The sequence below is a fragment of the Perna viridis genome, chromosome 6 (assembly GCF_037379345.1).
Source record: "Perna viridis isolate PV_CMFRI_1.1 ecotype Kerala chromosome 6, ASM3737934v1, whole genome shotgun sequence".
Lineage (NCBI taxonomy): Eukaryota > Metazoa > Mollusca > Bivalvia > Mytilida > Mytilidae > Perna > Perna viridis.
This window is the reverse complement of record NC_142450.1, coordinates 9,592,331-9,614,888: the sequence shown is the minus strand read 5'-3', so window position 1 is coordinate 9,614,888 and position 22,558 is coordinate 9,592,331. Positions and strand designations below refer to the sequence as shown.

Sequence of the window (22,558 nt, the reverse complement as noted above, 5' to 3'; positions counted from 1 at the left end):
CCATATCAGATCAGGGACTTTATATTACACTTTAACTACTGTTGTTGACTCCGGCAAATAGAGAAGTATCGGGATAAAATAGGACCAACATTAATGCTATATATCTAAATGATAGTTGTAAGGACCATACTTCTCTACGTCACATGTATATTTCAAATACTTAAATAACAATGAACAAGTAGTTTGGATTTATATGCGGTATTTATTGTCAACAAAACGTATTAATACAGTGAATTTTGTACCTTTAAATGACAGCTAGAACTATCAGGTTTAAAGTGGGCAGCAACACAATATTTTATTGAAGAAGCAAGCAATTGTAATACATCAAACCACTTAAGGAGGTAGACCTAGGGTAAGGGACACAACTCTTACAAATCATTGGAACGTTTGTATTCAGCATTTTACATTCATTTCATGTAAGTATCAAAGTAATTCGGACTGATTTCATTCATTTTCAAATGAAAGCTTGATACATGTAGGCTTTGGTGAAATTGAATATGATATAATCAAGAGTTATGTCCCTTACCCAAGGTCTACCTCCTTAAACCCTTGTACACGTACCATGTTAATATATCCTGATTATATTACAACACATAAGGGAGATTAAGCATATATAGGTCAGCTATTTTAAAAGCAAGTTTTTTTTTTAACTTCAACGGTTTATGTGATATTGTAAATCCGTTGAATATAAACAGAATAATTATTTGTTTTAATCCCAACCACCTGACAATGTATTTTCACTAAAAAAAATACCATTAAATCTTAACAGCCACTGCATATTGATATATTGATTTTTTTTTATACAAAAAATGTGTTGTGAGTATAGTGGACACATTCAAAACATATTTACCTTGAAACAAATTAAAATTCTACAAAATAATATGGGTATAAAAGTCACCCTACAGAAGTAATCTTTAACATGGAGATTGTAAGTACCAAAAACCGAACTAAAAGCTCCTTCGGAGTTCATATACACAGGATGGTCAATTACTCATAAAATTGAGTAAAAGTTAAAAAAATAGTCCCCTTAGGTAAAAATATAGTATTTCATTTTAATTAAATGCTTTTCATATTAAAATAACACCATACTATAGAGATTCTTGACCAATACCAATACAATCTATATACAAGTTAAAACATTCCATTTGATTATCACAGTAACTGGTCCATATTTATTTCTTCAGGTCGCCAATCTTGGTTAGGGCATCCTCCAGCAGAGATAAATCACCTACAAATACAGGTGGTAATATGTTAGCTTTGTGATTAACATGCCACATGTACATGACTAGTATAAATACACTGTAAGGTGTTGGTATTGTCATAAATGTCAACACTCATTATTTACAAGTTAAAACATACAATTTCCTCGTTTAGAAAGTTAAGCTTTTCATGCTTAATCTGAATAGTCATTAGTTTTACAGCGGCGGATTAGAGAAGGGGGCTCCCAGATATTATTTGCTCCTTTTTGCCCAACAAAAGGGGTCGGGACTCCTGAAACCCTGCCACTGCACCCGCGACTGGTTTTATATAAATATGTATTACAGATGGTTTTTGTCCAATTTTGTCTTTTTTAGGACTGCACATTCCAGCTGTCTCAGACAGGTGTGTTTTTTATATATTCAAGCTTTACAAAAAACATAAAATATTATGTGACTTAAAAAGTACATACTTTTATTCCCATCACAAAAAGACAGCTTTTACTAATGAACTAAAATTCGTAATTTTCGAATGTACTGCGTAGACAGCGGCCTTGTAAGCATATTGAATATTTAAATTTGAAATACAGTGGAGGAGAAATTACACGTAGCCCCAGTTCTATATCAGATTGTGTACCAAGTGATATGATTTTGTTTCATATTCTAACTGTGAGAAATGATACCAAAATGATATGCCCGTTCCTCGTCTCTGCAATATCACATGATCAAAATATAAACAGAAATTTGTCAACTTGATGTCGCTTCAGTCTGAAATCGAAACCCAGAGTAAAGCATAATTATCTACATGTATTTAAAGCATCTGTCTGACTCAAGTTGCTGTGATAAGAATTTTCTGAGAAAACTAACGGAAAGTATTGGATGGACGGATAGACGGACGGGCATCATGCATCACAATATGCCTCCCACAAAACGGAGATGTAATAAAAGGTAAATAACTTCAACCCCATCAATAGTTAAAATATTCAGTAAACACATATTATAAGCCGTGAAGCGAAGTGGGCATAACATACCCCAAGAAGAACGTTAAAGTATAAAATAATATGGGATACCTTTGATTGTCTTTGTGAGATTGATGATCTGGTCCTTGCTATCAATCACTTCTACACAAAGAGTGTATGGGTTATAGCGAACACTAAAAGGACGAGGAATCGTTGCTGCATAGGTTCTAGTAAGTAAAAAGAATTTTAGTACTACTCTAAGAATTCGGCAAAACGTGTGTAAGGTACAGAGATTTTGTTTGCTGTATCCAAGTATTTATACCTCATAAGATCCAGAAATAATTATTAAAGTGCTTGTAAAGTTTGTCTTCTTAAGATATTGAAAAGTCATATTAAGCTGAAATACACTATGGAAAAATAGTGGGAAAATTTTCACACACTTTTTCCTTATATAAGCAGTAATAAAATATCTACATCACAGATGTTTCAGAATAAATTTAAATAGTTTTCGACTGTTTTCTAAATGTACTGAATATATTTCAGACAAAATGACTAAACTGGGAAAAATGATGAGCCACCCATTGCCTGATTCTCACATAGAATGGTACTAAACCTTTATATTCATCTGTTTTTATATGGACTAGACAAGTACTAATATAACACTATCAAAACCATACCATAGAAGTTTTTACATTTTATTTTGAGAGCTATTTCTTCTGAACCCTACTTCAGAACATGAAAAATAGCTAAAAAAGTTAAACAACTGTCCTAATGAGTCAATTCATAATTCAATAATAGAAATTAGTGCAACCCTGATGGTAGGAACTTTCTTTTCTTATGAACCCTTCTCTCTGTCATTGCAGTTTTTATTATTGTTCCTTTTTCTCGAATATTTGTTTTATATATATTTTTTAAAATATTTCATTCATCAATAATGTCCGTACATCTGTATTAATACCTCATTTTCTCCTTGGCTGTATCAAAACTATCAGCTATGAAATATATTGGTTGGAATTCGGTAATTGGATAAGTCTGTTCAGCAGTTTTAGCAGGTTCAAATGGTCTTTTCTCTGGTTTTTCAGTCAAGCAATACTACAAAATGAAATCAGTTCATTACAGTTCAGATTCTGTTAATATTTATCACACATGACTGTATTCATGAAATTCACGCTTTATTCAAGATTCATCAAATTCAATCCCAAAGGCATAAATGTGTACATAGATAAATGATTAATGCTACAAATTCGTAGACCAAAATAAATCCTACACAAATATTATTCAAGCAGTGAAAACCCTGAACTTCTATCACCTAACACAATGCATATGTACATTTAAACAGATTTATTATCTGGTTATTCTTAAACAACAAAATAAATCTGTTTTACGAAGAACAGAAAAAATATAACATACATGTATTTCTGTTAACATCACAATTTACCATATACATAGTACTCCCAAAACAATAAAATTGGCGGAGATTGATAAGACAGTATAGGTCGGTTCCAGAACAATATGGACAAGCACAGACACAACATAAGCTTCATACAACTCTAAGTTTGGATCGTCATTTATTACATTGATTCAATGGCGTAAGTTTCTGGGTATGACCAAATTTAAAACAACAAATAAGCTATATGCATCAACTGTAGTTTTTGATACTTTTTTACTTCCGAGTCTTTTCCTGTCATAACTCCTAATTGGTTTCAAGTCAGGCAAGACCTTCCTTCTAAGGTTTGGAACCTTATATAAAAATTTCATAGAAATCTATGAAGTTATTATCAAAAGACCAAACAATTTTTGTTTATGCACCTTAAGCCTTCAATTTCTTTCACAGTTGAGATCGAACTCCTCAAAATCAAACCTATTTTTGTATCCTTCCAAAAAAAAGTCTGCTACCGGCAGTTAAAAAAAACTCAACTAAATTTTTTATCCGGAAATCGGAACGGATCCCGAATTCCCGGAAACGTAATATATTGTTATGTGAACAGACAACCATCCAACATAGACATACACTACCATGCTGATCTTTGGAGGTATGGAACTTTGTGGTTCAATTTCATAGAGATCCATACACTAATACTTAGGTCAAATTTTATTGGTCATAAACCCTAACCGTTATAATTAAGATAATAACCCCTAAATTAACCATACTTTTCTTTGTGGTTTGTATGGAACCATGTTGACTATAGTACAAATTGAAAGTCATCCATCATATTCTAATTATCATCCCAAAAACAAGAAAATGATAATTATTCATCCCTTTATTTTGTATTATTTCACGAAGATCAAACAAATTATATTCACGAAAGCCAAATGTCAAAATAATTTGTGGTCTAAAAACGCTCATACATGTAACATTAAGAACTTAAGCAAAACAATTAACTTACCTGTAATTCCCCAAACGAAGATAAAAGACCTGCACCGTAAGCTTTGATTTCACCTTTCTGTCTGCAGAGACCAAACTCAACAGTAAACCAGTAACACTAAAATTGAAAGAACATAAAAAACCCGTTCTATATCCTTTTTGGAGACTAAAATAGAACTAATTTTCATTGGATTATGATCAGTTCGCTCCCCCGATTTTCATCCATTCAATCGGTTTTGTATGACAAGTATACAGGTAATTACTATTTCGTTTTTTTAAAGAAAATATTTGTTTTATTGGTCATACATGTACCAAAAAGTTAACAGCATAAGTACGAAAATATATAATATGAACAAATATCACTTTATAGCAAGGGTATAATAATATATAACAGAGACTGCTCTCTTTCAGTTCACGGGGTTGTGGACTCCTTATTTAGCTTTGTTTACAACGGGGTTTTGGACTCATTATTTAGCTTTGTTTACAATTGTTAATATGTCTAAGTAAACCCATATCGACCAAAGATATAATTATTACCGTTGCCAACTTTTGAATGTATTCATCTGGTGCTCCAAGACTAGCCAATCCTATCTCTTGTGAAAATCGCGCAAATGATGGATCAGCAAACAGCGGCACGTGACCAAGTAACTCGTGACAAACATCTCTGTAATAAACCGTGTTGTTATCATTAGAATGGTGTCAATAAGCAAGAAATTGACCAAAAAATGATCTAAAGTGCAAAACCCTTATTTTCGATAGGGTTTTGTAAAGTTGTTGGTTTCTTGTCCTAACACTAATAATTTCAGTTTAACGGTGCAGCCATCAATAGATATCACGTGCACCAAGTGAGATACAGAATTCAATATGTCTGAAAGGGAGTGCTATAAACATAACTTACGGTTCTGGTGTATACATGGGCTTAGATCCGTGTCTGATGTACTGTGTTGAGTGAAACACTCTGAACGCCAATCCAGCCAAAAAGTCACGTGATGACAATAGACCAGCAACAGGTCGAAGTCGAAAACCGGAACATTCTGAAACAATGGGAACGTTGGAAATCAGAAAATTCGGAATTATCAATAGTAATACTAAAACTTCCAACAGAAAAAGAAAGTAACATAGAAGATGTAGGGTCTTGTGAAAAAAAATGAAGTGGAAATACACATGCGAATGAATCTTCTGCTTTTTGACATTTGAAATAGTGTTGCTTATGTTCAGTATGCTATGTAAGATCGAAATATTTAGGCATCACTTACCCTGTAGAAAGGTTGATATGTCTTAGAAAGGTTGATATGTCTTACCCTGTAGAAAGGTTGATATGTCTTAGAAAGGTTGATATGTCTTACCCTGTAGAAAGGTTGATATGTCTTAGAAAGGTTGATATGTCTTACCCTGTAGAAAGGTTGATATGTCTTGTAGCTGTGGAATGTTATCCTCTCTGAAACCACAGTTATCACATAACAGTGGAAATATATGGTTAAACTCCTGACAGGCATGAGTTGGGTAGAGTTTGGTCAGTTCTCGAAAAATAGTGCCCCTTTAAATACACACACTTCACGGTAAGAAGTATGAAATACAATTGATTCTTCATAAAAACACAGTATGTAACTTTTGTAATTTCACCGACAGTGCTTTACACCAATGAAAATCATGCTGAGTTTTAACAGTCTTCAAGATCATAAAATAACGGTTCAGACAAATTGAAGCTAAAAGAATAAATCAGTTTGTTGTTTGAAATGCATACTAATAATATACTCGTGTTTATGGTGTTGTTCATGTAATTGAAACCACATTTTTTATATTGGTGACTATTTTTCCAATTAAAATAACAAAGAGTAAATATTTTTTTGGTGATGACAGCTTACATGTATATTACATGTAATACTATGTTAATTTTACCATGTTTCAATCTCTGCCTGTGTGTATGTTACTCTTGGAATCTCTTGTCCACTGAAATACACAATCATTGGTAACCCGAATAATCCAGTCGTTATATTACGTTCCCTACGATCACTCAAGAAGAGTAGAAGAGAAACGGATATGGAGAGGGCCTGGATTATTCGGGTTAAATAAGTGATTGCTTCTTATTTGAAAAATCAACTTAATTTATTCAATGTTTTAAACTCATCTTTTTATTAAGACACAGAATTAAAAATATAAGACGGTGGCTCATCTTTGAGCTATTACTGTTTATAAAACCCCCAAACATATTATTTTGACACTTTATTATAGTTAAGTTGTTAACCTACTGAAATATTTCTTAACATTATTAGAGGTTGCTAGTAGGTATATTATAAACAAAAAATCCCCCAGTTTAGTTATATCCAAGATAACAGGAAACACCGAACAAAAAAAACAAAAAAAAAAACGAACTGAGTACTATCAGAAACCCTCTTTCAACTATAACTGAAGTCATAAAGGCTTATCCAATCGTATAAATATTGGATATTTTGGCATGCTGTACACGTGTTTTAAAAGTTAATTGTATATTAAGTAAAAGTAATCAAAATAAAAAAAAAATATATCAAAACAGGAAGCCAAATCCAGCCCCAAAAAGTTCTACCAGAAAACAGTGACAAACAAAAAAAAATATGGTATATGGAAGTAAAATTGACAGCTACAATCTTACTGTTTGTAGTGAAATGCAATGTCAGCGAATTCTTTGCGTCTAGCTCTGTAAATCTTGTCTGTAAACCCCTAAAACATAAAAGATACGAATGTTTACTAAAATTAATCCACTCTTGATACGTGCTTGTTACTGTTAGATTCATTATTATTACAAAAACACATAACAGTAATAGTGTAGTTATATCATTCAGTCATATTTCAACTAGTTATGATCTTTTACTATTTTAAGGATTCAGGTAAGACCCGGGATAAGGGACATAACTCATGAAATCAATGATACGTTTGCAACATATTCAATTTTACCAAAATCCATCAAGCGTTCATTTGATATAGAATTAAATCAATCCAAGTAACTTTGATGCTTAGATGAGAATGATATAAAATGCTTTACACAAACGTTCCAATGATGTGTAAGAGTTATGCCCATTACCCTAGGTCTACCTCCTTAAACAGCTTTTGATTTTTATCGAACAGAACGAAACTAATACAGTGATGTATAATAAAAATGAGTGCTGAATACAAAATTTCAATGAGAATCAGGTAATATCTAGTCTCTTTTCACTTCAATGACAAGTATCTTACTGGATGATCAGAGTCCAGCTCAGATCCATAGCTCAGTATCTGATTGGCAAAACGATCAAGTTCTACAATCTTCCGTGGGAACCAAGGTACTGAAAATATCGGTTAATGTAAGGATCAAAACAAGTGATTACGTACCTGTTTTTATTTGCTAAATACATTATGTACATTTGCATGTTAACATTGTAATTTATGCATGCTCACTCTATGGTGCAAGGTAGCAGAAACAGCTGTGTTGTATCAAAATACCATCATCGTTCTGTTTGTATCCGGTATTGAAAGATTTAAGCAACAATCAAATTTAGATCGTCAAGTTGAAAAACAATACACTAAGTATTCACATGCCTTTTTTCATGTATAAATATGTTACATAGGGTGAACAATTAAATTAAAAGGAATAATGAGGCCTAAAATATAAATCCCTCTATCAAATATACTTTCAACCTATAAAAAATAAATGTAAAATTAACGAATTTTGAAATACAAGTATCCTTAAAAATGTCCGAAAAAAAAAATACATGTACATATATCTTACTAGAATCTTTGTCATCGGTGTCTCTGGACATGATGCTGAGAGTTGTCGACCTTTCCTTCAGTTCTTGAATGGCCTCCTTCAGTCCACCCGTCTTGTTGTCACATGATACGAAGAAAGCATACAGTGCCTTGTCTTGTTTGGACGGACGAGACTCTATGTGATGAAGGTTCACATTGTGTTTCTAAAAATGTCATTAATTTTATATACTTTTTAAAAACTTAAGATGCTTTTTTCAATAAAAAAAAACAGGGACGGATGCACGATTTCAAGTTAGGGACAGGGGAAATAGAAGAAACAAGACAAAAAAAAGTTTTGGGATAGAACTTGTGAAAAAAAACATTAAAGATTTCAGACTTTTTTTTTTAATTTTGGTGAGAGGGTACGCCTTTCCTTGGAACCGCACATGAAAACCTTCTCAAAAACTGAAACCATTCAACGTCAGTTTGAAAATGGGTAATATTATTTCAGCAAATGGACCATTGTTTTTAAATTTGTTTCATGCATATGCATATTGCGAATACAGCGGTACATGCACATCAGGAAAAGTTCTCTAAAGATAAGGGTCCAACATGGACTAGTGATTGGTATAGACAGGAGTGATTCGGGTCTGGTTTAAAAAGGTCAAATAGTATGAAAACGTGATTTTGATATGAATAATTATTACATTTATGCGATTTAGTCTAAAAAAACAATTTTCACATTACAATTAATATAATAACACATTTTATACTCAACGTAAAATGTGTCGAAAAATAGAATATTATGAGCAGTCTCGAACAAAGGATTCGCTCGTTTTACTAGGTTTCTTAACGTGCATGTAATATTTAATTATAGAAACCTATAAGCAACAAAACAATAATCATCTTTCCTATTTCAGAGGACTGGAATTCCGCTTAGTCTTGTAACATGACTTTGCAGTTGAAAGACATTTAATATTCGTCTTACACATATTAACAACAAAATAAAAACATTTGGTGACATCGAAGACTACAAGACTATTATATCATTTGATTTCCCCGCCTTGCATGAATATGAAAGTTAATAATTACGTAATGCTGAAGTTTCGTCTAATTTTAGTGAAAATCTCTATTTCATGAAATACGATTTTAAAAATAGCTAATTCTACTAACCTCGAATATGCGAAGTGCACTGACAAGAGCGCCAACCTTCTCAGGCAACGTAAAGATAAGACTTAGTCCCCCATCTCCACCGTGTTTCTCTTCTAAATAACCATGGTATGGTAAACTAGATTTCTACAATAATACAATTTCTTGGTATAACAATCTCATTTGGTGATAACCATAAAATAATTACAACCTTCAAGGTTCATGCAATGATCTACCAAAGTACCAAACTTCATGACAATGTGACCTCAGTCATCACAGAAAATAGCCTCCGAACTAACCCATACAACGACAGACAAACCGAAAAGTTTTTAAATAATCAGAAACGTAGTTAAAAAATAAACATCTGCCAAATAAATTACGACAGACGAAACAAATGTAAATGAACATATTAAAGAAGTTGGTCCTAAATCGTTTGGTGGGTTTACAGATTCTGCGGGGTTAAAAATGAACAAGCTAAGATAATTTGAGTACTCAATTTTAAGTCTGGTAATAAAAAGTGATTTAGATACTGACATTGTTATCGTTTTATTATTGCGTTTGCCAAAATAGATGACCATTTCTACATATAAAAATAAATCTTTCAGTTGTTAAAGTTCTTCCCCATGACCTACTGCTAGCAAAAGTGTCCGATTATTGCTCACCGTTCACTAATATATAGATTCAGTCCCACTTACTGTACAAAAAGGCATACGAAAAGGTCAACGCACGATAATTCGATGCACAGGCCAAAATAGGAATCGTGCATTCATATACTAGTAGTCATTTTGTTCGATTGTGTTCAAAGCCCAAGAGAAGCGAAGATTTTTGCGTTATTATGAAAGTGGTAATACTCGATCAAAACTTTGCATTTTCGAAATTAAAATGTGATACACGTGAAGGAAAAAGCAAAGAATTTTAGTGTCATTGATTATAAATACGAAAAACATACAAGTAACGACAAGAAAAGAGAGCTAACGAAAATCAAACTTTTTTTTTAAGAATTATCAATCAAAAACAAGACAAGTCTATGTGGTTATATTTAAAATGCACTGTATGTTGTATGTACATTTTTATTAAAATATCTGATTGGAAAAAAGTTGAGCAGAGAAACAAAAAAGATAACTGCCTAAAGACTTCATTTAAACAAGCATACTTTAAATGAAAATTAAAATATTTTGTATCAAAATAAAATATATTAATTTCTTATGCCTAGGCATAACCGTTGTAGCACTGCTCAAGAAGATTGATTGATTGATTATTGGGGTTTAACGCCCGAGCAGCAATATTTCAACTATAGAAAATGCTGGTCAAACAGTGATACCACATATAACATTAGTATTATTAGATGAAAAATTTCAGAAAAAAAAGTTTAAGACCAGACATACTAAGGCAAAGCCAGGCGTTTTAAACTTCTGGCAATGCAGGCAAATTTAACGTCGTTGTCAGACAATACTAATTCGTCTGAATATAGCTGAAATATTGCTGCTCGGACGTTAATCCCCAACAAACAAACAATCAGACAATTCTAAAGTATAGGTTAGGTCAGACAAAACCGAGACCAAGTCAAAATCATATTACATGTCATGACGACCTTGTACACAACTTCGATCGTCTGAAAATAAATTGTTGTTGTAAATGGAGCTAGTTTTAAAGTCTTAAATATGGTTCTGTCTAAAAACCAGGCAGGGGATGATTCATCATAGCTCAAGATAATCAATGAAAATGTTCAATACAATGTTACGTCCTATAGTGCACTCTTCTTATGTTCATTTCTTTGGACCTGTTATATATTGGGAAATATTTTTTTGACTGGTTACAGTGTAAAAATTCTGGCGGGAAATTTTCCCGTACTTTTCTGCAGTAGAACGTAGCCAAATTTTGTGTTGGGATCTCCAGTGGGCAAATTTAATTAGCACTTTTGTTTTTGAATATAGTTTATATAAAGCCTACTGAAGGATATTTGGAATTAAAAATGCATGAATCACTTATTAGAAGTTTCTGCCTGTTTTTAAGGTAGACCGGTGCAGTAACATACAGTAAGAGTATAAAACGTAAATACCTCAAAGATCTGATAATCCATTCTCAAAGACTCAGTCAGTTGTACGACGAGCACTCTTAATTAAACTAATGATACATTGTATTGACGTCTATATTTTGTTAGTTAATTTTAAAAATAGTTCTTGACTTAAAAGCCCTTCCTTGAGAAAATACAAGTTCTCAGTATTAATATGAAATTAAGCATGTTTTAATATTTCCGATTTACAGGGTTACCGTAGCATTTTCGGAGAAAGGGTTTGGCCCTCTTTACTTGTACATATACATGATTGTACATTGTATGTAATCACTTCGGCTAAACTACTTGTAACAAAATGACTAATATATGTATAAAAGAGGCTTAGTATTTCTCAGTAAATCAAAAGTTTGTGTGGGTTTTATTTTCTACTTGACTGTATCATCAAACCATAAACAAGATTTTACGTTAGGTTGGCACTTAAATTGTAATCGTCCGTTGCAATTAACTCAATTAACCAAACAGATCATAAATAATTAAGCAGTTTTTTTAAATAAAAAGGGGGGGGGAATGCACACAAAAAGTATTAACAGATTGATTTGTTTATCATTCAGTGTGTACCACATATTTTTCAAGCGCTTCAAAAAAAAAAAAAAATAAAATAAAAAAAGATAAAAAAATAAAAAAATAAAATAAAATAAACAACTAAAAATAAACAAAATAAAAAAACAAAAAAACATATGGTGGTTTACAACTGAAAAATCACATATTACATGTTGGTTCAAAATGTTTAAAAGGCGAGATTGTATTGTCATTGGACTACTCAATGATTGGTTTATTTTGATGTTCTTTATTCTAAAAATTATTGAAAATAAGATATTTGCAGAAGAATAATTTTAAATTTGCTCATAGTAAACACATTGGTGTATTCAGAAATTCTACAGAATACAACAAAGTTGAAGGATAAATCATGATAATTTTATGATAATCTTGTATCAAAATATATCTACATGTACATGTAATGTATCTAGTCAATCATAATGCTTCTAACTTGTTGATAGATGACTTTTTTATAGTTCATTGTGCGTGATTGCATCATTTAGAACTGAGACAAGCAAATAGGTGCAATTGATATCAACAGTTGGTCTACCCTAAAAACAAAAGTTTAGTTGCCTTCATAAAAAGTGCAAATAAAGCATTACAAGAATGATATGCATAAGCCATGATACTGATAATGAAAACATTCACTGCATACCTGAACTGCGTCATGGCTCTGATGAGAAATTATAAACAAATCAAATGTCGTTTGGAATATTTGAAAAAAAGTTAACTCTTCCTTTGGTAACGGGTTTCATTCAATGATTGCAAGTACCTTTCAAGAACATAAAATGTTTGATTAACCAGCTCTTGAACTGAACATGGAGGTAAATTAATTGTTTATAGTGTCAGTTAGGATATTTTTTAATTAAATGTCTCTAACAAACGCACAGGATTCCGGTCCTGTTGATTTTTGAGATCCAAACAGTAGACTAAGTTTCCATTTTCTACATATACATTAATCAACTGTGTAATAAATACGTTAGACTTCGTTCACTGACACATTTAAGGTGCAGTAAAAATAGTTAAATAAGAAAATTGGCCGGTCAGTTAAACTAAGAACTCAGCGCAGCTGAAATAATTACATAATTAATTGCGAGAAACAGAACAAAAATAGGGAGATCGATAACAGCAATCTGCAGACATATTTATTTTGACAGTACAAAAGCAAACAAAAATGACCTAAATTAAACAGTCAATATTGAAATGTTCTTGGCGAAGGGCATTTAAACATATTACTTTTAACAAATGTTTGCATGGGTTAACCAGCTGAAATATCTTACCCCGGTAGAAGTTCCGTTTTCCACTTTTTGACGTTTCAGAGGGGACGGCCCATCATTTTTCAGTCCATTATCCATTTTCAGATAACTTTACTTTTGCTATTGGAAATTACAGTCAACGACAAATATTCATGAAAAATATCAATAAAAATGGCCTTAACCTCTCATCTCAGTAAAGGTTAAAACATGACAACAAACAATTTGATTGGCTGAACGTGACACACCTCGCTTAGTAAAATCTCAAACACATTTATCACAATAAATCCGGTCATTTTGTTATTTTAAGCGAGCTTGAGGATAATCAAGATAATAAATTTTGATAGGCTTAAAACCATACGTAAACGTATGAATTAACGAAATTGAACTTCTTTTCATATCTTAATTAATCTTCCTTTGAGATTTGGCAGGGTCAGATTAGAAAAGGGGGACTGATGAAAGAGATTTCGATAAAAATTAAGGTAAAATGAACCAAAGTTGTCAAAATACTGTAGATAAAAAAATGAAAATGAAAAATTTAGTTCCCCTTACACTTTTTTCACTCTTAAATATTATACAAATACTAATAGTAATATTCTTTATTGGCACAAACACAATTACAATAATTGGCAAAGGCCCATATAATTGATATATAAAAGAGTAACATATATAGTAGCGGTGTACATGTAAATAGAGTATTAATCAAATGTTATGAGAAGAGATATTTGTTATGAAATAAAATTTTTTCTGATAGAAAAAATAATATCTAAAAAATTAGTGATAATCTTTAGTATAGTATATGAATCACTGAATATACATTGTTTCAGTGTGTAGTAATTAATCGAATCAATATCTTTTTTGAGGATATTTGATAATTTAGACATAATTTGACTTCTAACTTTGGAGTATTTTTCACATTTTAGCAAAAATTATATATGCTGGATCACCAATGTCACAACTATTATTAAAAGTTTCAATATGTACCGCACGTCCCCTGTCTCGAAAAGCGGCCCCTCTCTTCAGAATTTTTGGATCCATCGCTGCTTCGGTATTATTGTTTCATCATAGTCAAGGTTTTCCACTGAGGGTTCATTGATTATGAAAAGTAGGCATAGCGCAGGCACACAAAGGGGGTAATGTACAAAGAAATATAAATACACATTGATGTACGCTGGAAAAAAAATCTCTAGCTGACGTACCAACAGACCATAGAAAGTGATCGCCCTCTGGCCAACGTACCAACAGACTCTAAAAAGGGATCGCCCTCTGGCCAACGTACCAACAGACCATATAAAGTGACCGCGCTCTTGTCGACGTATCAACAGACCATATAAAGTGATCGCGCTCTGACCGACGTACCAACAGAGTCTAGAAAGTGATCGCGCTCTGGCCGACGTATCAACAGACCATAGAAAGTGATCGGGCTTTTGCCGACGTACCAACACACCTTAGAAAGTTGTCGTGCTCTGGCCGACGTACCAACAGACGAAAGAAAGTAATCGCGCTCTGGCCGACGTAACAAAAGACCATAGAAAGTAGTCGTGCTTGGTTTGCATTGAATTTGAAACATGTTTTTTTTATTGCGTAATATTAATTATTTTCATTCCCGCGCTACAATTAATAGCACTTGTAGCTCATTAAATTTCCGACAGAGTAAGACAGTGGAATACAAAGCAAGACTGGGTCGTTTAATGAAATACTATCACCCTGAATGGGACATTGTTTCATATAAAGTTCCTAATGTGAACTGATCGTTTGAATGGTAGTATAAAATGAGTCTGCTTGCTTGGTATAAAGTTTATCACCCAGTATTTGCTCGTTCGGTGATTTTTGATTGATGGCAGTGATTCATATGCATACTTTTGTGTGATTGTTGCATTTAAATACTTTAAACAATGTAATATACATGCCTTTTTTAACTTAATTTTTACCCATAGAATTGATGCAAATGAATTATGAATTGAATATCCTTGGGGCGTATAGAATTTGATTTTTGACACAAATATTTATTTGTGCAAAATATTACGACTTTTCGGGTTGCTAATGGATGCTATGCAATCAATAAACTACAATGTAATTAGGTTACAAAATCAATCAAAACGCTTTATTTAAGATTCATGTACAAAATGTCTTTTAAACGAAGCAAGGCTTGATGGTCGCTTCGGTGTATCAAAAATAACGGGTTCTACAAGTGTACTCCCGTCAGCGCCATATAACAACCTTAAGACTGTAGTTATTTTGTATATATTTTTAACAATTTGCTGTAAAAAAAGTTCCTGCCCAGAACATGTAACAATTAACCTTTGCCCAGCTGTAAGAGGAATGTGACCACTCGGGGTGGATCCAGCATTTTACATTAGTGGGGCGCACAGTTAAAATTCGCCGAGCGGAGTGATGCGAAAAAAAAATTGAGGTTAAATTTTTGAAATATTCTTCTAGAGTGGGTCAATGTAGATATCTTTTGTGGTAAAATTAGCGAGGAATTAAAGTTTCAACCTAAAACCGCCTAACTCTACCCCTGACAACCCTTGCTTTGCAAATTTTAGGGGGGGACGCCCGCCACGCCCCGCCTGAATCCGCTTCTGGCACTATATGCAATTGCACTGACCGAGCAATCTGGTAAATATTGAACGGTCCCTAAACACATTGAAGATCCAGCTCCGCGGATAGGTCTGCTACAAATCAAAGCAGTGAATATTCACATTCACTTGTTCCTCTTTTATTATGATGTCATGAGTTTGAATGATCACACCCATTTTCTGTTAATTACGGCTTAACATAAGTAATGTACTAGATGTTGATTGAAGAGGTTGAATGACAAAATGGCGATAGAGTGTATACTTGGTAATAAGCACAATTTATACAACAAATTATATTTGTAAATTTATATTTTATTACCAAACAAAGTCAAAACTGTAAAAAATATATCAGAAGGATATGAAGCTAAAAACTTTAGATGAACAAAATTTTAATGATTAATGAAAAGAAAAGTGAAGCATACCCTGTTATCTTCCCCTAGATTCCCTTCTTTGTCATTGAAGCCTGATTCCTTGCTCTAACACAAGCACTTGATATTAGTGGCATAAAAGCCTGGTTACTGACTCTCACATGAACTCCTGATGGTGGTTTCATTGAAGCCTGGTTCCTGTCTCATACATAACTCCCCAATGGTGGTTTCATTGAAGCCTGGTTCATGTCTCATACATAACTCCCAATGGTGGTTTCATTGAAGCCTGGTTCCTGTCTCATACATAACTCCCAATGGTGGTTTCATTGAAGCCTGGTTCCTGTCTCATACATAACTCCCCGATGGTGGTTTCATTGAAGCCGGGTTCCTGTCTCATACATAACTCCCCAATGGTGGTTTCATTGAAGCCTGGTTCCTGTCTCATACATAACTCCCCAATGGTGGTTTCATTGAAGCCTGGTTCCTGTCTCATACATAACTCCCCAATGGTGGTTTCATTGAAGTCTGTTTAATCGTTCCTACATAACCTACCAAAGATGGTTTCATTGAAGCCTAGCTCTTTCCTCCCTTATAACCTATCGAATGTGTTTTCATTGAAGCCTGGTACTTTGCTTCTTCATTACCTCCTGATGGTATAACCATCGAATATAATAAGAATACATTGTAGGTATGGTTAATATGTCAAAGATACAACAACCCCACTGGAATTAAAATGTCAGCCCAAGACCACCCATTGGTCTTCAATAAACGACGAAAAAACCCTCACACAACAGGGCAGGTTGCAGCCCACTCCCACCTATTGGTTCTAAATGAACAACGAAGATACCCTCACACCACAACACAGGCTACAGCTGCCCCCAAAACATTATTATACACAGGTACAACTAAAGAGTTTCCTCTATATACTCAAGTTACATAACAAAAATAAAGACGAAACTAAGCTGCGTTCTTCGCTCTCGAATAAACGTCCAATGGTGGTTTCATTTAAGCCTGTTTCCTCGGGATCGCTGCAACATAACCATCCAATGATCTTGTCATAGAAGTCTCGTTCCTTGCTCCAACATAACTCCCGATGGTGTGTACTCGTTGAAACTTGTTTCATCACCTCCACATAACCATCCGATGGTGGATTTATTAAAGCCTGGAACCTTGCTCTCCAATTACTTCCCGGTGATGGTTTGATTGAAATCTGGTTCCTTGATCTCATGTAATCTCCCGATTGTAATTATACTGAAGCGTTTTTACATGCTCTAATATTTATCTTCAGATGATGGTTTCATTAAACCTGGTTCTTTGCTCCCGAATAACCTTCCGATGGTGAGTTCATTTAAGACTGTTTCCTTGTTCCAGAAAACCTTCCAATGGTGATTTCATTGAAGTCTGGTTCTTCGTTCCCACATAATCGATCACATATCTCCCGATGGTGGTTTCATTGAAGCCTGTTTCCTGGGTCCTACATAACCTTCCCATGCTGTCATTGAAACCTGATTCTGTGCTCCTACATAGCCTTCCTGTGGTTGTTTCAATCACGGTTTCTATCACCCTACTTTACATCAGCACTAGATTCAATGAATTACAACCGAAAAGTTATTTGTACATTGACATTATTTTTTTTCTTTAATTAAATATTGATTTATTGAATACTTCAAGACATACAAACGCAATAAAACCCTTTAAAACATCGGGCACAGTCTGCTAAGCATGTCACTAATAATATTAAGAATATGGCATGATATAGTTATCAGAGGAAAAGAAACGGGTTTTATATTGCTTCCGTTTTTTTTTGGGGGGTTTGCTTTTGACGTGTCAGGACGCCCATTACTACATGTATTTTTACCATAAGGTCCTAAACAGTAAATCCATTAATCGGAATTTGATTAACAACTGATTCAGAACAGATCTTCGAGATCATATTCCAATGTTGTGCTTGTATGTACTTAAGCAATTAAGTACTGCCTTGCTATTAAAATGGCCGGTGCCTTAATTAGTGTATGACCATGAACAGTAAAGTGTTCAACAAATCGTAAATACAACATTGTAGTGTAATTTTAGGTAATTTAATGGATCTACCACATGAACTCAGGTCCCTGTGACACGAATAAGCTGATTTAGGGCCTGTGTCGTTGCTCCCACGTATTCTAAGCTAACATTTCAGTTGGAACTGAGAAATGTCAACTTGGAACTGAGAAGTGAAATGCCAACTTTGAACTAAGAAATGTCAACTTAGAAGTGAGAAATGTCAAGTTGGAACTAACAATGTCAACTTGGAAGTTAGACATGTCAACTTTGAACTGAGAAATGTCAACTTGGAAGTGAGATATGTCAACTTAAGATCGCCAACGTCAAGTTGGTACTGAGAAATGTGAAAGAAATCATTGCACTACCGGTCTTTCGCAGTTCCCTTTTAGTGAGAAAGAAAACCAAATTATGATGACAACCGCCTAAACATTTGTAGTGATAATTGAAGATTTAACTTAGTATCCCCTGATTTCAAGAGAAGCATTTTCGACAGTATCCTTGCGTATTGAAACTAAAATGCTTTTTTATTCTGATTTTGATGAAAAACTTCTCCGTCCCTAAAAAACTATATTCAGGGGCGGATCCAGGACTTTATGAAGGGGGAGGCGTAACTACCATAATCAGTATAAAAGGATATCAGTCTTTGTATCATCTCCGAATTCCTGAGAAAAAAAACCGAAAACCTTTATATCAGTCAATGGAAGTGTTTCAATTCGGACTTAATATACTTGTAACTTTTCTTCATGTATAAAGTACATGTACATGTACAAGGTCGAAATTTGAGCCCGATGCATGAATTTTTATGTGTGGATATGCACAGGCACATAATGTAACACTGACCAAATTGTGTATTATGCTTTTACTACACGACTCATTTTCAAAGGACGAGCTTGGTACATGTACTTGTTACAATCATACATGTTCGTTAATGTAGGAGGAATAAGGCATATGCTATGATTTGTTACATTTTCTTTTGTTTCCATATTATCCAACAATACCGTCAAACAACACATATACACGTAATCAGTGTGTTTTGATCTTTTAGAGTTGTGAACACTGCTCACTTTCTGTACCTCCCATTTTATTAGATCTCTAACTATAATCAATTAAAGCTAAGCCCTGCTCAAGTTACAATGTATCTCAAAATATCCGCCTTTTGCTTATAAAATCCATTCAACTTGCTCGATTCATTATATATATGGGCCGTTATGAGGGAAAAAAGCAACATATGTAGATACATGTAAAAGTGGTCACAGGTGCACATGTACAACACTATAACGCTCTTGAAAACTTTACCTGCAACCTGCTTTTATCACGGCCTTGCTTGTAAACATATTGTGTTTTATTTCGTCGGTCCTGATCGCCATGCAGTCAAGGTAGAAGTTAGCTGGCGCACGGGGAAGTGTGCCGAGGGGAATGAAGGAACTTCGATGTATAAGGAAGACGAAGCTAAAGATACCCCAAGAAGGTGATGCGTTGTAAAGTCCATGGTGCATCCGTAAAATCCGTGGTGTAATCAAACCAGTAGATTCCCAAACAGCGTCACTTTTAATGACAGAATCATCGAAATCTTTCCAAAAGATTCTTAAATTGATATTTATAATAAAATGCTCAAGGAGGGTAGCCCTGCTTGATACAAGTTTCTAGTTACATGTATGCGCACTAGCACTGATAATTACAAAAGACCCCACATTACATTTTAAAGTTTTACGCCGTATTCACATCTTAAATCATAATAAAAATAAAAAAAAATTAAAGTAAATTTTATCTTCTTCAGACCTACAGAAAAACACTGAAATCACAAGTTTCTGCAAGTAGGCTAATTGACACATTTTCTGTGCATTCAATGGCAAACGTTGCACGTTTTTTTGTTCCTTTAAATCAGTACTACTGACAGCTACTTGACGGTGGTTTACTTATTTAGCAAACAATTGTGCTAGTATCTTTTGTATTTACAAGCTTAGAATTACTATATGAAAGGCAAGTTGCCGCTAAAATACCCTTTAATCTACATGACAGAACAGTAATTCTGATTGGTTGAAATTCCCAGTGAAATTTCAATCCGTGGTATAAAAGGAAAAACTGTGCCTAGACAGTGTGCCATGTCATACAGAGTATGAATTTGTAAAGCAGTCTCCAGATGAAGAAAATGAGAGAAACGAACTCCTAGATTCTCGTATCTGAATACTCTTGAGGGAAGTCAACTAGCTCGCACTGGTGAACTATCAGCTTTTGTGCCATACAAGCCAAGAAGAGATATGTACTTAGATGCCAAAGAACATCCACTCAGTCTGAAGGTCGCAGACTCCGAGAAGATACCAGATTTTCATACATACAACAGCCCTTTTAAGGGCTACCTAATATATTTCAAAAAGATTCTTAAATTGAAAAAAAAAGAAAGAAAATGGCATGAAAAGGGTCCCCCTACTGTAGTTTTGTCCCTTCAAACCTATAAACTACATGTACCATACATGTAAGACCTCCGAATTGATGAGCAAAAAAAACCTAAAGCCATTTTATCAGTCAATGGAAGTAGTTCAATTCGAACTTAATATACTTGTAACTTTTCTTCATGTATAAAGTATATGTACATGTACAAGGTAGAAATTTGAGCCCGATGCATGAATTTTTATGTGTCGATATGCACAGGCACACAATGTAACACTGACCAAATTGTGTATTATGCTTTTACTACACGACTCATTTTCAAAGGACGAGCTTGGTACATGTACTTGTTACAATCATACATATTCGTTAATGTAGGAGGAATAGGGCATATGCTGTAAAGAGCCTTATATGATTTGTTCACATTTTTCTTTTGTTTCCATATTATCCAAACAATACCGTCAAACAACACATATACACGTAATCAGTGTGTTTTGACCTTTCTGAGTTGTGAACACTACTCACTTTCTGTACCTCCCATTTTATTAGATCTCTAACTATAATCAATTAAAGCTAAGCCCTGCTCAAGTTACAATGTATCTCAAAATATCCGCCTTTTGCTTATAAAATCCATTAAACTTGCTCGATTCGTTATATATATGGGCCGTTATGAGGGAAAAAAGCAACATATGTAGATACATGTAAAAGTGGTCAAAGGTGTACATGTACGGCACTATAACGACCTTGAAAACTTCACCTGCAACCTGCTTTTATCACGGCCTTGCTTGTAAACATATTGTGTTTGATTTCGTCGGTCCTGATCGCCATGCAGTCTACGTAGAAATTAGCTGGCGCACGGGGAAGTGTGCCGAGGGGAATGAAGGAACTTCGATGTATAAGGAAGACGAAGCTAAAGATACCCCAAGAAGGTGATGCGTTGTAAAGTCCATGGTGCATCCGTAAAATCCGTGGTGTAATCAAACCAGTAGATTCCCAAACAGCGTCACTTTTAATGACAGAATCATCAAAATCTTTCCAAAAGATTCTTAAATTGATATTTATAATAAAATGCTCAAGGAGGGTAGCCCTGCTTGATACAAGTTTCTAGTTACATGTATGCGCACTAGCACTGATAATTACAAAAGACCCCACATTACATTTTAAAGTTTTACGCCGCATTCACATCTTAAAACATAAAAAAAAACTAAAAATAAAAATAAAATATAAGTAAATTTTATCTTCTTCAGATCAACAGAAAAACACTGAAATTACAAGTTTCTGCACGTAGGCTAATCGACACATTTTCTGTGCATTCAATGGCAAACCTTGCACGTTTTTTTCCCTTTTAAATCAGTACTGACAGCCGCTTGACGGTGGTTTCCTTATTTAGCAAACAATTGTGCTAATATCTTTTGTATTTACAAGCTTCAATTACTATATCAAAGGCGGGTTGCCGCCAAAATATCCTTTACTCTACATGATAGAACAGTAATTCTGATTGGTTGGAATTCCCAGTGAAATTTCAATCCGTGGTATAAAAGGAAAAACTGTGCCTAGACAGTGTGCCATGTCATACAGAGTATGAATTGGTAAAGCAGTCTCCAGGTGAAGAAAGTGAGAGAAACGAACTCCTAGATTCTCGTATCTGAATACTCTTGAGGGAAGTCAACTAGCTCGCACTGGTGAACTATCAGCTTTTGTGCCATACAAGCCAAGAAGAGATATGTACTTAGATGCCAAAGAACATCCACTCAGTCTGAAGGTCGCAGACTCCGAGAAGATACCAGATTTTCATACATAAAACAGCTCTTTTAAGGGCTACCTAATATATTTCAAAAAGATTCTTAAATTGAAAAAAAAAGAAAGAAAATGGCATGAAAAGGGTCCCCCTACTGTAGTTTTGTCCCTTCAAACCTATAAACTACATGTACCATACATGTAAGACCTCCGAATT

At 34.0% G+C, this 22,558-nt stretch overlaps 1 protein-coding gene across 2 annotated transcripts; it reads right to left on the bottom strand.

Moving 5' to 3' along the window:
• Positions 1-182: 182 nt before the first annotated feature.
• LOC148613563 (phenylalanine-4-hydroxylase-like) lies at positions 183-13,426 on the bottom strand. Of its 2 annotated transcripts, XM_088586945.1 has the most exons (14): positions 13,260-13,426; positions 12,635-12,652; positions 9,393-9,515; positions 8,263-8,443; positions 7,731-7,819; positions 7,150-7,217; positions 6,420-6,470; positions 5,912-6,057; positions 5,419-5,554; positions 5,058-5,184; positions 4,543-4,638; positions 3,114-3,247; positions 2,267-2,382; positions 183-1,228 (listed from the first exon to the last, which is right to left on the bottom strand). In XM_088586945.1, the coding sequence occupies exons 1-14, from the start codon at positions 13,332-13,334 to the stop codon at positions 1,173-1,175; spliced, it is 1,416 nt and encodes a 471-aa protein (XP_088443071.1). In that variant the 5' UTR covers positions 13,335-13,426; the 3' UTR covers positions 183-1,172. The 2 variants fall into 2 exon arrangements, with proteins under 2 accessions (XP_088443071.1, XP_088443072.1); XM_088586946.1 differs by lacking the exon at positions 12,635-12,652.
• Between the last annotated feature and the right edge of the window lie 9,132 nt (positions 13,427-22,558).

Bases quoted from the DNA above. Each gene is read 5' to 3' on its own strand.
- LOC148613563 (XM_088586945.1), bottom strand. From the start codon at position 13,334: ATGGATAATGGACTGAAAAATGATGGGCCGTCCCCTCTGAAACGTCAA. The intron at 3,248-4,542 runs GTAAGTTAATTG...TTCATTTTGTAG, and splicing joins CTTCGTTTGGGGAATTACAG to TATTGCTTGACTGAAAAACC. The intron at 1,229-2,266 runs GTATCCCATATT...CTGTATTTGTAG, and splicing joins TCTCACAAAGACAATCAAAG to GTGATTTATCTCTGCTGGAG.